The 16,711-nt window shown below is 45.1% G+C and overlaps 1 protein-coding gene across 1 annotated transcript in view; it reads right to left on the bottom strand.

The window, feature by feature from the left end:
• epha3 (eph receptor A3) overlaps positions 1 to 16,711 on the bottom strand; it is a 197,778-nt gene that overhangs the window by 143,293 nt on the left and 37,774 nt on the right. The window contains exons 3-4 of the mRNA XM_080753798.1: positions 6,120 to 6,379; positions 4,818 to 5,224 (exon numbers count right to left, since the gene is read on the bottom strand). Coding sequence (XP_080609924.1) covers positions 4,818 to 5,224; positions 6,120 to 6,379 — 667 coding nt within the window. The remainder of the gene's footprint in view (positions 1 to 4,817; positions 5,225 to 6,119; positions 6,380 to 16,711) is intronic.

The raw sequence follows: 16,711 nt of genomic DNA, 5'->3' as shown, positions 1-16,711 counted from the left end.
ATACGTGTGCCCAGACATTCACGCAGATATATGCAAGAAGATAATCATCATAAATAACATGCACGACACTCTGCTAAATCACTTGAAGGCACTTTGGGCGCTATGTCAACAAAGACATCTCTCTCTCTCTCTCTCTCTCTCTCTCTCTCTCTCTCTCTCTCTCTCTCTCTCTCTCTCTCTCTCTCTCTCTCTCTCTCTCTCTCTCTCTCTCTCTCTCTCTGGTTGAAAGGTAAATGGAAGATGTTGCATCATGTCGTCTTTGCAGGGAAACCAGTGGATGAAATATTTAGTGCAGCCACTGCACTGCCATGTGAGTCACAACACACAGAGGCAACAACAACAAACACACACACACACACGCACGCACGCACGCACGCACGCACGCGCAGTGTCCCCACCATGTTTCAAAGATGTTGAAATCTTCTCAAATAAAAAAAGGGGACAAGGTCATCTACAAGGCAATATGTCTGTTAACAACATAGGCAGTAAAAAAGGACCTTTATCTTCTAATTTCCAGTTCCGAAAAGCAACCGGAAACGAATGCTATTTATTTCTGGAAGTCTTCACCTAGTAGAACCAGTATACGCACAACAGCATTACCCTACTTGTACTTTATCATGAATTCTAAAATTAACGGGACAATAACATACAAAAACACATATCATGGTAATTGAGAGAACTAGCAACGAAAATTATAAGACGATGATTAATAAAATCAAGTTCACAGTCAAAGGTCAAATCCCCATTCTAATCAATGGAGTGATAATTATTCAGAAGCCACAAGCTTGTGTACATCTGCTGTTTTTATTTTCCCCGTGCTGCGAGCTTGTAGATCTGCTATTTTGTCTTTGAATATATCTTTTTAAAAGCAAACATTTGTACCTCAAATATTTGCTTGTGGGGGATCTGAGGGTCCGCAGTAAAATACATGTAATTTTGGGGGTCCTTCCTTGACATGAAAATGTTTGAGAACCAAGTCTTAGAAGAAAGATTTAGAAGACATTTATAGAATCGGGTCAAACATATTCAAAGACTTGCATAAATGTGCAAAAAATAGCAGATCTGCAAGCTCGCAGCGCGGCACTCGGTGCCGCGCTGTGAGCTTCTATATCTGCAATCTTTTTTTTAGTTGAAGCATAAAATAATGGTTAAAGTGGTTCAAATATAGAGTGACACAGATTTTGCGCTCAGGTCGTAATGGGGGCCTGGCCAACGAGGTGCGCGCTGGGGCCCTATGTGATGACTGCTGGGGTGAGGATGGGTGTATGTGTATGTGTGTGTGTGTGTGTGTGTGTGTGTGGGGGGGGGGGGGGGGGGGGGGGGGGGGGGGGAGGAGGTGCTATGGGGTAAGGGTAGGGGGGCTGTTGGTGCAGCTGTCCCACTCCAGGGTAACATAAGACCTTATTAGAGTCCATTAGTCCCTCTCTGAAACTAATAAGAGATTGTCAAATACATAGAAACATTCACACAAAGCCCCCCCAGCCCAGACCTGCCATGCGGAGGGGAGGGGGGGGGGGGGGGGGGGGGGATCACATCATGGACGCCCTGGCTGCACTTTCAGTCTTTGTGCAACACACTGCAGCAGACAGTGTGGCCGTGGTCTGAAGACTAGGGATGAGACAATATGAAAATGTCATATCACGATTATTGTAACCAAAGAAATCGCGATTTATGGTATGTGGCCGATGTGGCCTCCATATATGGGCATTCCCATATGAAGTCCTGTTAGTTATGGGCTTAATATTGATGACATCAGGGAACTCCATACGGTATATGGGCATAAAAGGGATTCTCTTAGCGTGACATCACAGTGAAGCCAGAGCGTGATGTCAGAGTGGCAAACCCATTCTGTTAGAGTGGTTCCCCTGACATCACAGTGATGTCAGAGCAGCAAACCCATTCTGTTAGAGTGGTTCCCCTGACATCACAGTGACGTCAGGGCATGATGTCAGAGCAACAAACCCATAGAACCACAGTGTCAGGCGTTCAAGACAGACAGAGATGGTCAAGCTGTGACCGTTTTCATACTAATCTGAACCTACGGTCGCAACTACAGTGTCACACAAAAGTAGCCAAAATTGCGCTTGTAACTATTTTTGAATTTGAATCGTGAAAAGCACAGCGACAATCTGTTTTTCCTACATTCCTCTGCCTAACGAAGCCCTTTCTAAACCCGAGGAGTAATAACCCCCGAAATACCAGCAGCTCATTCTGAGACCCGAGCAAAGGCATTTTGAATATTATATTCTCGGAGCTACGCACGCTCTTCAACCCAACAACAGCTGTGGCAGAGTCTCTCCCATGTCTCTCCACTGTCTGGAGTGTGGTTGAGACAGGGGGCCAGGCCCAGGGGTGTCGCACCAAATTCTGGGCCCCGGGTACAAGGATTCACTGTGGGGCCCCTGTGCTTTAACTATTGAAAAATAGCAGATATACAAGCTCACAGCGCGGCACTCGGTGCCGCGCTGCGAGCTTGTAGATTTTGTAGATTTTGTAGATCAAAATATTTCGTTCCAGGGAGTCAGGGACCCCCCAGAAGCAAAACTTTAGTTACAAATGTTCGCTTAAAAAATACATATATTCAAAGATTTGCGCACATTTTCACGACTTTTCAAAAATAGCAGATCTACAAGCTTGCAGCGCGGCACTCGACGGTGCCGCGCTGTGAGCTTGTATATCTGCTATTTTTCAATAGCTAAAGTGTAAAATAATTAAGGCCCCTCCACCACCTTGGGCCCTAGTAACTCAGTCCCACTTTCCTACCCCTTGTGACGCCCCTGGCCAGGCCCCCTAGGCCCGGGCTGGGGGGCCTCCCCCCAGGGACAGAGGGGTTTCCCTGCAGGGCCCCTGGCGGCAGGGGTCAGGACCTGGGAGTGACTGTCTTTGATCTTTAATTAACACCGGGGCCATGGCCCAGGAGAGCAGAGGAGAGAGACAGAGAGACAGAGAGACAGAGAGAGAGAGAGAGAGCGATCTGCTAATTAAGTAGGAGAGTAAGCGACAGACAGAGTGAAAGGCCTGTCTGGAAGACACTTGTACAAACACATTGACGCTGTCGTCTAGGGATGGGGCGATATGAAAATGTCATATCACGATTAATCAAAAAATCCCCAACATCCATTATCCTGTGTGGAACATTTGCCAAAAAAATTGCAGATCTACAAGCGTTGCAAGCTTGTAGTTTGGTTATTTTTTGGCAAAGAGATATGGTAGAGAGTGAAAAAAAGACTGTATCAGGTACGTATATTATAAGTACGTTTTACCAATAGAGGGTTTAAATGGCGCCGGATATCCAGCTTAGCAAATAAAAGGTGACTTGATCCCATGATGGAGGACGATAGCACGATAAATTAAATCTCCAAATCTCTGGGTTTCTGAACCAGTGAAAATTATTAAGTAATAAGCTTGTGACTGAATAAGAAGAACTACATTGGATCTATTGGAACACAGCTTCTTTTTGTTTTCTTTTTTTCTTGAAGGGAAACACTTTGGCAAATATAGTTTAGACCCGACAGTGACAAAATGTAACACATGGACAGGCAAGACAGACGAGAAGAGTTTTACGTTTTGTTTGAAGACAGAAGTGTGAGAGCGAGGCTGGTTTCACATTTGGTTCTGATTGCTACGAATCGTTCCTGAGTACGATGTCCCTTAAGCAGTTTTTTTTACTATGGTGAAAGAAATGCAAAAGCTGCCATACCTGAAGGCAGCATTCAAGAGAATTGCCTTGTCTAAACTCTCCTGAACTTGAATGCAGCGTCTTTTGTTGAAAGAATTGCCCTTTCTGTGTAGAAACCCATGCCGCACGTCAGTGTGGTATCGAGCATCAAAAACAGCCGACCTCCAAGCTCACAACGCAGAGGTGTGCTATTTTCAATATTCTCACCAAAAGGCCCTTTTAGAAATTTCAGCCCCTGCCTCTCTAACATTCTATGCACGTCCCTGCTCAAGCATACTATACACACGGAGGTCCAACTCCACCAACACCAACACCCTGGTCCAAAAACACTCCATCAGCCCCCCCGACTCCCCTCTCCTCTCGTTGACCTCTCACCCCATTAACCCCGTCCTGACCACCACACTTCCCAAATACCTCCCCCGTATAGGCCAGCTGATGAAGTGACACGGGACACACACACAAACACACACACACACGCACACACAGCCAAACGCATGGAAGCATGCCATGCACACATCCACCGACACTTGTGCGACTTTGAAGAGACTGCAAAACACATGTTTTGTATGCACACACACAGACATACACACATGCGTGCATACCATACACGTACTAGGAGGCATACAAGTCTTTTCATCAAAGGTGTGATGTTCTATACGCTCAGCATTATGCAATCTGCCATCTTTTAAAGACGTTTTTTTGGACAGGCTTTCATGAACTGTAGTTTCAGAGAAAGTTCAGAGAAGTTCAGAGAAAACCTTCCGAGGCCTATCATCGAAGTCTACGACCCTTACAGGTCCATTTGGTTTCATTTGTATACTGTCAAGTGTTACATACTTATAAGGGTCAAATTTAGACCTCCCAAAAGGAAACCAGAGAGTCCCTGGACCCCACTTTGAGGACCACTGGTCTAAATGGTCTGTTGCTCCTTTTTCTTTTATTAGTTTTTGTTAACTTGTAGGTGGTTATACTGTTAAGTAACTTGAAAAATAACCATAAAAACCAACATGAAAAATAATCGTGAAAAGATCATGTATATCGTGATACAGCTTGGGAAAATATTGCGATATTGTATTTTTCCATATCGCCCACCCCTAGCTGCTGCAATGCAAGCTGGTAAAACAAAAAGCACACTTACTTTGGCAGGCGCTGCCGCGGTCCTCGTAGCCCGGGTTGCACAGGCACTTCCCGATGGGCACCAGCCACTCGCCCTCCGTGCTGCAGTACATGCGCGGCGGCTCCTCCTCACGGGAGTGGTTGACGCACAGCCCCTTGACCTCCACCAGGGACTGCGCGTCCGTGGGCACCGTGTCGGGGAAGGACGCCAGGTTGCGCACGGTGCGCGGGCACTTCTTGAAGTAGACGCGCACCGACACCAGCGCCACGCACGCGCCCACGTCCTGGAAGGCCAGGAAGAAGCCCTTGCGGCTCATGGGGCCCACCTCGCGCACCTCCGTGTTCAGCTTGAGGATGCGGTCGCCCAGGTCCATCTGGGTGAAGCTCTCGTCGGCCGCGATGGTGTCGATCTTGGAGAACTGGTGCTCCCTGCGAAAAGGGTCGCGCCGAGAGTTAACTCGAGAGTAAAGAAATAACTGAGTCTTTTTAGACGACTGGAATGTTCGTAGAAAGGGTTTACAGATAAAAACGTCAAAAATACACCCCATGATGAAGCCATGAATGAATGGAGATTTGTTTGTTTTCGTAAATAATTTGATGACCGGCAGAGTCTCTCGCAGGAGATTCAAAGAGTTCAACAGGAGACTCTCCACTGAGTCTCCTATTGAACGATGACCCAGTCATCAAATTATTGACTCAGGAATGGCTCAAAAACAAATCCATGAATTCAAGGCTTCGTGGGGTGTGTAATTCATAGAAAATAAGTATGTTTATTGAGGCACTGACTACTAGGGATGGAGCTCGAAACAAGGGTCCACTACAAACTCAATAACAAATGTATACCGGTATCAATAAGCTTTGGGCTTATCAAGCCTGTTATCAAGCATAGCGGCCCATAACGTTGTGTTTAAACAATCTAGACAAGAGGCGATCAAGACATTATTACAGTACCATTCATAATATAAAGCTATTTAACACTTATTGCACACTAATGAATGATTGTTTTAATGATCTTTAATGATAATACGTGTTACTTTTGTCACTGTCATCTTCATAGATAGTGGTCAGCCACAAACTCACAGTCACAACAACTGGCCAATAAAAAAAAAGAGACGACAGAATTTGTCATCTCACGTCTTTCCACAAAATATGCGAAAACGCTGAATAGTGGGTAGGATCGATAAGGTGCTCATTATCAATAAAATGTACGAGCTCCATCCCTACTGACTACACTGCCTCTCTCGATAAGACTCGCTTCCGTCGGTACGGAGGCCCCGGGCGGCGATCGTAAAACCTTCCAGAACTGTAACAATAATAACCGTGCCTGAAGAGGCCCTGGTCGCCGGGGTCCTCGTCGCTCTCCTGGTAGAGCAGGTTGAAGGTCTCCTTGCAGGTGCCCAGCACCAGCGGGATGGAGTTGCAGTCGCGCAGCGTGAACTTGAGCTCCACGTAGATCTTCTGCGCCGAGCGCCGCGGGATCCAGTTGGTGCGCAGCCAGTTGTTCTGGCTGTACTCCATCACGTTGCACACCTGGAAGGTGCGGATGGGCGTGTAGTGCTCGTCCACCCCGCTGATCTCCTCCCACTGAGAGGAGACACAGGAGAGAGAGAGAGGACAGAGAGAGACAGGGTTAGGGGTAGTGTCGGGCGATATGGTGATAAATTTCGTTGAGATGCTACAATGTCTCCACGATATGCCTTTTCAGAGATATCGTATATATCATGATACAATGAGGGAGTCTTATAAGAAATCCTGTTGAATTGTTACAGATATTCATTGCCGAATTCATTTAAACCTGCATTTTGGTCTAAATCAGTAGTTCTCAAACTTTCAAATGTCAAGGAGGCTCCTTAATTATTTAAGGAGCCTCAAGATATTATTTCCTGCTCCCCCTCTGACAGTATACAAATACTGTCAGAATTACCTACTTGTAAGGATCAATTTAGACATCCCAAAAGGACCCCAGAGAGTCCCTGGACCCCACATTGAGGACCACTGGTCTAAACGGTCTGTTACTCCTTTTTATTTTAGTTTTTGTTACCTTGTACTGTAGGTGGTTGCCATAAAAACCAACATGAAAAAGAATTGTGATAAGATTGTGTATCGTGATACAGCTTGGGAAAATATTGTGATATTGTATTTTTCCATATCGCCCACCCCTAGGTTAGGGGTTATCAACAAGTCTGTACACTGACAAATGTGTTCGCGGCAAAGACTTGGCCTTGTCCGCGGCACATTTTAGATTTTCTTCTTTACACACCATTATAATGTTCTTGTTTTGATCATAAGACCCAATTTCTATTCAGTCTTTATGTGTTTCTGATAATATTTAATATAATATTAAATATATATGTGTTTATTAATATTTATGTGTTTCTGATAATATAGACACTTTATGTATATATACTTATATATTATTCGCCCCCTCTATTGATGCACCTTCTCTTTATTGGTACTGTACTGCTCTTGTCTTTGTTTTGTTTTTTGTTTTTTTCCCTCTTATCTATCTTTTCTTACGTCTCTGTAACTTTGTAAATAACTGTATACTGCTGTGCTTCTACTGGACAACTAAATTTCCCCCTTGGGATAATAAAGGTATCTATCTATCTATCTAATATTACTCATGCTATATGTCCGTGGAAATTGAATTCTGACAAAAATGTCCACCACAAGCCATGGTGATGACCTGTTATTATCATCATCATCTCCATCATTGTTCTCAACCATTTCAAGCTTCAACCCCCCCAAAAATAATTATATTTGAACTCTGGGACAACCCTAAATAATCATATTTAAATGCGGACACCCCCACCCTGACAAGCGCTTGGAATCGTAGGAGTTGAGACATTTAGTTTGACTAATCCACAAATATTGTACAACGCCTCGGGAATTTCTGAAATATATAAAAAACTATAATAACTATAATAACCTTGCAGAGAAAGACATAGGGGAGAGAAGGGATGAAAGGACGAAAGAGGGGATGTGGGACATGGGAGAGAGGAAAAGGAAATGAGAGGGAGGGGGGTGGAAAGATGGAGGGATGAGGAAGACAGAAAAGAGGGAAAACAAAGGAGAGAATGAGGGATAGAGGGAGAGGATGGGGTGACAGGAACGAGAGGTGGGGGAAAGGGAGGGAGGAGAGTAAAATGGAGAGGTGGAGGAAATATGGAGGGATATTTTTATTGATGTATTACCATGTGCTGTCCTGTCCTTACTAATTGTAGATCGCTCTGGATTAAGAGTGTCTGCTAAATGCCTCAATTATAAATTATATAAATTGTAAATTGTGAATTGTAAGAAGAAGGATAGGGGGAGGTATGAATGGAGCGAGGGGTGGATGGGAGAAAGAGGGAACGTGGGGGGGCTTTAAGGAGACGGAAGGATTGTGAGAAAGCCAAAAAAACAAACAAAAAAAAACACCCATGAACTTGTGTTCAGCCGTTAAGCATCACAGTTTAATTATTTAGACACAGTCTACTGGAGCTGCATACTAAACATACCGTCACTGTTGGGTGGAAACCTTCCATTTTCATTTATTGTTGTAAAGTTATTTATTTTTTTACATTTTAGAATAGTGAAAATAGACGATCTACAAGCTCACGCGTAGTTCGTAGATCGGGTATTGTCAATCAAGTGGGGCGTTAATTTTCCCCCAAAAAAACAAACAGGATTTTTATATCGGAGATACAAGCTTTCTGCCCAACAGCAAAACGATTTTAATAAACGCTCGATGTGAGAAATCAGACGGAGATGCTGCGTGTGAAAAATATCTCTCAGGGGAAAAAAACACCAAACACCACCCCAAAGACCTCAGAATGTGTACGAGATGATGGCATAATTAGCGCCGCTGAATATTTACAAGATCATAGCGCAGATTTACTCCTTCAACTAACATTTAATCCCTTAGTTGAGAGAGAGATGAGGCAGGGACCCCCACAACCTTTTCATAGATTCCATATAGTTTCATTGTTTGACAGCACGATCATCAGTGTATTTTGCATTCATGTCAATTTGTGTTTTCATATATTTAACCACTAGAACCATCAATTCTTAATAAACTTGACCTTTCACTCTGTACTTAAGACTGCTCTTTTTCCCCTCTACACCAAAGCTCTTTGCTAAAAATAGCCGAGCTTGTAGATCTGCTATTTTTGGCAAAAGTTCTCAGAATAAGGACACTAGGGTTCAAGTGGTTAATATAAAAAAGGAGGAAAAAAAACTTTCTAACACTCAAAGATTTGGAGGACCCCCTGTAGTAACTCTGAGGACCCCCTAGGGGTCCCGGACCCCCTGTTGAAGACACATGATCTACAGAGTAAAATACTACCACAATATAGATCTCTTTTACACTACTTAGAATTAGAACTACTCAACACTGTTACTGAACAAACACTCCATAGCAATGATTATCACAATATAGAGCTCCTTAACACTGTTCCTGCAAAACACTCTGGTGATTTCTATCACAATATAGAGCTATTTTGCTATTTTACCACTGTTACTGAGCAAACACTCTATAGCAATGATTACTATAACACTTTCAAACAAAAATATAATAGTCAACACTAGGATTTTTACTGTGCACTGGTAAACAAGCTAGCAGCAACTAGCGTTCTTTCACACTAATAAACAACGCGCTGGAAAACAAACTCAGCTTGAAAGCGATAAAGCGAGCATGAGTTTAAGAGGAGAGAGAGAGAGGTCAGTCCTTTGATTTCAGCACGGCGGGACACGTTTAATTGATCATTGTGCTTTTTAGCTGCACCATCTAGGGTCCAATCAGAAGCCAGAAACCAGATACCTGCAACACTGCGCTCATTGTGGGCTAGAGTCACACTCATTAGAACCAATGGGACGCAATGGACTGGGGTAAGGTTTTTTAACTTTCTTTTTCATCTCATCAATTCTGAATGGATGTTTGTCCGAATGAGTGATTCCCTCTTCAGAGAGTGAGAGAGAGAGTGTGTGTGTGTGTGTGTGTGTGTGTGTGTGTGTGTGTGTGTGTGTGTGTGTGTGTGTGTGTGTGTGTGTGTGTGTGTGTGAGTGAGTGAGTGTGAGAGAGAGAGATCTCAGGATAAGTGGAACCATGAATTATCACTCTGTTCACACAAACATTAGCGGCAACACGCGCACGCACACACACACACACACACACACACACACACACACACACACACACACACACACACACACACACACACACACACACACACACACACACACACACACACACACACACACACACACACACACACACACACACACACACACACACACACACACTGAAGTGTTTCAAGTGGGCTGGTGAGATTCAGCAGGTGTTTTATACAGAGAGAAATTAATGATGCGCTTAAAGTCTGGCTTCGCTATTACATTAAAGCCTATGTGCGTGCACGTGCGTGCGTGCATGTGTGCAAGACATTGAAAGACAGACTACAAGCTCAGAGCACGTTTAATGAAACACTCCGCAGAGACAGAGAAACAGGAGAGAGAGGAACGCAGAAGGTGAGAAAGAGAGAGAGAGAGAGAGAGAGAGAGGGAGGGGGGGGGGTGTAAGAGAGAAGTAGAGATGGCCAGAGGATATCAGGACAGCAAGAGAGAGAGAGAGAGAGAGAGAGAGAGAAAGAAGAAAGGAGCGTGAGAGAGGAGTGGAGAGAGGAAGGGAGTGAGAGAGAGTCTTCCTATGTTTAGTCTCTCGGTCAGGATGTGTTTCCCATCAGCTCATCCATCACACACACACACACACACACACACACACACACACACACACACACACACACACACACACACACACACACACACACACACACACACACACACACACACACACACACACACACACACACACACACACACACACACACACACACACACACACACACACACACACAACCCCCAACCATTAACCGCTCGGACCATTCGCCAAAACAAAAGTACGTTTTCATACAGTACCAAAGTCAGTGGACTTCACCAAGATGAACAACTACCGGGTGCATCACCCTGAGCTCACAAGTCACCAGCCATCCTCAACAGACCTTCTGCTGAGCATGAGCAAACCGATAGTGGCTCGATTATCGATGAATTCATTAACCAATTTATTGATAAGCAGCATTTTTTAGGACCAAATGGAAAATCCTTGTCCGAAACCGAAAATTAGTGGACACTTAGTGGACACTGGACACTGACACACACACCTCCCCTTTGCAGTGCTCTATGGAGTCTCATTTCTTTCCAAAAGCCCTTGAATATGATGGAATATGATTAAGGATTACTGTGATTATGTTAAACTCACATTTGATATCATTACACACACCATACCTGTAAAAAATAAAAATAAATAAATAAACCATTATAATCATTATTTTAATCGGATAATAACGCCAAATAATCGATTTTAGATGAATTGTTAACATCCCTAACTGGAAGGTTTCAGGGAGCAGAGCCTCTCAGCGGCAATGGACGTAAACGTGGTCCTCGGCAGTGGTTCTCAAAGCAGATTCCAGGGACTCTGTGGCTTCCTTTAGGGGGGTCTAAATTGACCCATAAAAGTCTGTAACTCTGACAGTATATAAATGGAACCAAATGGACCCTAACGGGTACATTTGGTTCCGTTTGTATACTGTCAGAGTTAAGGGGAGACCATGAAATTTGAAAGTTTGAGAAACACTGCTCTACGGGGAAAAGCTCTACCGGCTGTCTGTCCGTCCGTCCGTGTCTGTCTGTCTGTCCGTCACAAGTAACGTCACACTTTTGCCCCTACTCTTTTATCCGCCACCGCTGCCCCTATCCATGCCAAACTTTGCACACACACTCCTTGGATGGCCCCTGATTTCTCACATGGTCCTCTTCTAGCGTGTATTAAAGAGAAGTAGCTTTCTTTGATTGTTTTCATGGCATCTTTTCAACGCCAAGTTTGATGATGGCTACCATTTGTAGACTCTCAAGTATGCAAAAACAAAACAAAAAAACACACACAACGTCTCACGGTGTTAACAAATTAAAAGCGGGTGGAAACATTAGACAGTGTGTGATGTCCCAGCGAATAGAAACCAGCAGAGCATGGAGCCGTGTGCTGTCAGCTGCCTTTAAACCAGCATGGGAAATGATTGTGGAAGAAGCAGGTATTGTTTCAGTGGTGTGTGTGTGTGTGTGTGTGTGTGTGTGTGTGTGTGTGTGTGTGTGTGTGTGTGTGTGTGTGTGTGTGTGTGTGTGTGTGTGTGTGTGTGTGTGTGTGTGTGTGTGTGTGTGGAAACCCTGTCTGCTGTGCTGACTAAACCACTTGGTCCAACCACACAGTTCAGAGCCCTGGGCTACAGAGAATGGCTCCGACAATGCTCTGGTGTGTGTGTGTGTGTGTGTGTGTGTGTGTGTGTGTGTGTGTGTGTATGTGTGTGCACGTGCGAGCGTGTTGATGTATTTTCATTGTACACTGATATGATGCAGATTGGAGAAAACCCAGTGTGACTGTTGTTGATGTGTGTGCTGGACACACACACACGCACGCACACACAGAGAGTACAAAATCAAACCCAGGTGTCCATGACAGGTTTGTCTGCCCTCCAGTCTATGTGTAAGTGTTTCTTGCTTGTTTGTGTTTTTGCGTGTGTGTGTGTGTATGTGTGCGTGTGCGTGTGCGTGTGTGTTTTTGAACTAGTGTGATGTGCTCCCATTCCCCTGCCATACAATATATGACATCATACTCCATCCATCTGTGTGTGTTCACGTACGTGTGTGTGTGCGTGCGTGTGTGTGCGTGCATGTGTGCGTGCGTGCGTAAAGTCATTGTGTTACGGACCAATTATGTGACCTAACAGCTTATCAGACAGTTTCAGTGGTCAACACACATCAAAAAGCCATGACATAGAGGAGAGAGAGAGAGATAGACACACAATGAGAGAACGAGACTCACTCTCTCTCTCTCTCCCTCTCTCTCTCTCACATACACACACACACACACGCATGCATGCACGCACACAGATAGACAGATATGTAATAACAGTATAAGTCAGCTCTGGATCAGGTTACTGAACAATTGCATTAGTTAGATAGGATTGGCATGTCCTACTGTGGTAGTATCATATACACACACACACGCACACACGCACACACGCACACACGCACACACACACACGCACCACTTTCTTACTCATTCTGTTCATTGAAATGCCGATGAGGTCGCAATTAGAGATCCAGTTACAGCATGTCCATTATTAGCGAGAGAGAGCTTGTGTGTGTGTGTGTGTGTGTGTGTGTGTGTGTGTGTGTGTGTGTGTGTGTGTGTGTGTGTGTATGTGTGTGTGTGTGTGTGTGTGTGTGTGGGCAGAGGAGAGATAGAGATTTTATTGATTTCGCAGGGGGAATCCAGCAACCAGAGGCAGCACAGCAGTTAACGTATACAGATACAGAGGAGACTATAGACTAGGGCTGTCCCCGACTAAGGATTTGTATAGTCGACTATGATTGTCCGAAATTAGTTTATAGTCAAAAGGTAGTCGAATGGCCCTGTTTTTTTTTTTTTTTTTTTTAAGGCTTTTCTGAAGGCTCTGCCCGACACCAATATCTGTGTAACATCCATGCATGCATCTGTCCACGAGACGCTGCGCTGACAGAGACAACAGCGATTGGATTTTCCAAAACAGACCCCGGTCAGTCGTCGGGGAGAAAGAGAAAAGAAGAGCTTAAAACACAACTCTAGTGCTGTTACGTGTTGTTGATGCATAGGTTTATTTGCTGATCTGCAAGCTCAAAACCTGAGCGTCCGCGTCACGTCGCTTTTGACTGTTTGCGACCGTAGGTCGCATTTACTACCAAAACCTCCACAGGCTGTCTGTCTGTGAGTCCGTCACACATCACACGTCACACTTTTTCCCTGCTTATATCTCCGCACCCGTTGACCCCATCCATGCCAGATTTTACACACACACTCCTTGCCTGCCAAACTACAACCTCCAAGGACCCCCGGAGCCCCAGGGACCTGGGACCCCCAGATGTAAAAAATGACCAAATGTGCAAAAATGACCAAATGACCACCCCAACGGGGCTGCTCACGGGGAATTCCCGGGGACCACCGACTCCTGGTGCTCCAGAACGGATGCAAAAGTGGTGGCGCCCCCAGTGGAGGACCCCCTGCCACTGCAGCGCACATAAAATGCCGTAACTCGGGCTAGGAGCGTCCGGGAGAGCCGGGGCCGGTACCTATTCGTCCGCCAAGGCAACACGGAGACCCCACCCCTCATTTCTCACATGGCCCTATTCTAGCGCCACCTTCAGGCCGATTTTTAAAACACATTTTTGGACACTGCTCCTACAGTTTTTGCCCTAAAATCACGAATATCACTACACAGCATGTCTACACTCATGTCATCAACATGGATCAGGAAGATTTTGGCAAAACAAATTTTTGCCCCATTTGTGGAGATAAGCCACCTACGGTCGCTTATCTCCCGATTAGGGAGTCTTACTGGTTAATAAGAAAGGGAGTAAGGACATAACATAAGGGACTTATGCCAACTTACTTTTATCAAGTGATCTGATGTTGCTCGTTGTGGAGTGGTAGGTCATAGTCAGATCGCAGATCCTACATCTTACTTCAGTTTTGTCCTCTACTTGTTCAAAGTGTTTCCACACTTGAGACATCTTTTTTGCAGGCATTGTTGAGAGATCAGCGATTTTTATTTGGTAGCAAAACACAACAGACTATTGACGGTCAGGACGGAGCCAGATTGACTCACACTCACACAGCACAGCTGTGCAGGTTCTGGGGCAACGCACACACACAGACAGGGCTGGGCCTCATTGATTGAAAGCAGCCAGTAGGCTATGCATGTTTTATTGGGAGAAACCAAGCAAGTATATGTTAAATCATCGGTCATTAAGCGAGGCGAGGCGTTGTGAGCATGTAGATCTGCTATTTTCACAATAGAACCGTGTTATACAAAACGTAATTCCTCTTAGTGCTCGTCAGGGTGGGGGCGTTCCCAGTTCAAATATGATTTTTAGGGGTTGCAGCCTGAAAAGGTTGAGAACCACTGACATTTTGTGACCATTTGTGTATAATTTTGCCTCCAGTAGCGAAGCAACGGCTGGACTATCTTCCTAAATCAAGGGTCTTTGACAACAGTTATGCACAGAGCCTATTTGCGGGGTCCTTTGACATGAAAACGTATTAGAGGATCGTGGTCTCGTCTGTCTACAGAGGGTCTCTCCCCCTTTGCAATCGCCTCTCTAATTGATATATACCAACACGGGAACATTACACGCGACCCTCCCCCCCGACCCTCAACCTATGTGACCCCCCTGCCCCCCTCCCGGCGGGGGTCACAGCTGGCCAGGGAGGTCAGGAGGTGTCACAGTGTGAACTTGTGATCTGTGCTGTAGGTACGGTGGTCTGCGAGGGACAGTACGGAGCGGGGAGCGGTAACGTGATGCGGCGGGGTCAGATATTACAGCCCAGGCAGTGAGTCCAGGCACGTACTCTCAGACATGGGTGTCGCACCACATTCTGGGCCCTGGGCAGTGGGTACAAGGATTCACTGCGGGCCCCCCATTTAGACTGGGCACGCATTATTACTACTATTGAAAAATGACTCGCTGCGAGCTTGTAGATCTGCTACGTTTGAAAAATCGTGAAAATTTGTGCAAGGCTTTCAATATTTTTGACACGATTCTATAAATGTCTTCTAAATCGTTCTATGTTTTTTTTTCTCGAAAAACCTATGTTTCTATGTCGGTGGTGTTCAAACTTTTTCATGTGAAGGGCCACCAAAATTATATGTATTTTCCCACCACCCCCATCTCAAAAAATGTAGTTCCAGGGACCCCCCCCCCCCCCCCCCCAGAAGCAAAATTTTCACGACTTTTCAAAAATAGCTGATCTGCTATTTTTCAATAGCTAAAGAATAAAATAATTAAGGCCCCTCCACCTTGGGCCCTAGTAACCCAGTCCCACTTGTTCCCCCCTTGTGACACCCCTGCTCTCAGACAACCATTAAAAGACACTTCAAAGACTTGCAGGTCAACGGGAGTCAAAGCCCCTCCGCCATGCATGGCTCTGGTGTAGGATGACAGCATGGTGAGGTTCTTTAAGGAGCTCGCTCGTAAAGCGATTTATTCGACCCGTGTCAATCGTGCTTAAACCCACCGCCTCCGAAATGTTCATCCATGATAATTGTTTTCATTTTAGGATTTTCTGTGTTTTTGCTCTGTTCTGAATGTTGATTCTTTTTTTTTTATATATAAATGTTTTATCCCACGATTTTGTAACCCATTTTTCACCCGGTGTCAATTATCTAACGTAATCCTGGGCGCTACACTTCCTCTGCCAACCTGGGGAGACAATGGACTGACCTCATGCTTCCTTCTATGCATGAAGAGTCCAAGTCGCTTCGTTTCACCTGACGGGGGGGAGGTTCTCCGGTTGGACGTAGAACGTGGAAAGAACACGTTATTCCAACCAGTTCCTTTCCCCTCCGGCTGGCCAGGGGGAGGCAGTATAGAGACCAGGATTACTGCATGTTTATTCGAGAGGGTACCTACCCTAGGAGACACGGGGAGAACATGCAAACTCCACACAGAAAAGCCCTTTTGCGAACCCCACCTATAGGGTATGGGCACTGATGACAGCACCGACTGCGCCACCGTGCCCCCTTTGTTGTAGTGTTTTGAGGCTGTAGCACCGAGGAAAGGCTCATAGCACGCACTTTTCTGATGGGACGATAATGTGTGAGTGTGTGTGGGTGCGCGTGTGTTTGCAAATGTCTTAATTCTTTCTTACATGGCTATGTGTTCAGGCATCGATTGCAAAAATATGCAATATTGTGTCAGACAGCTTTTTAAAACATTCACTTAAGTGGATCTATGTAATGCAATGATGTTATGATTTAAGTTGCTTTACAGTGCGTGTACAACACTGTTACA

Source organism: Nannobrachium achirus (genome assembly GCF_963921795.1).
Source record: "Nannobrachium achirus genome assembly, chromosome: 22".
Lineage (NCBI taxonomy): Eukaryota > Metazoa > Chordata > Actinopteri > Myctophiformes > Myctophidae > Nannobrachium > Nannobrachium achirus.
Note: the sequence above shows the minus strand (reverse complement) of the source record. Positions and strands in the feature narration are given on the sequence as shown.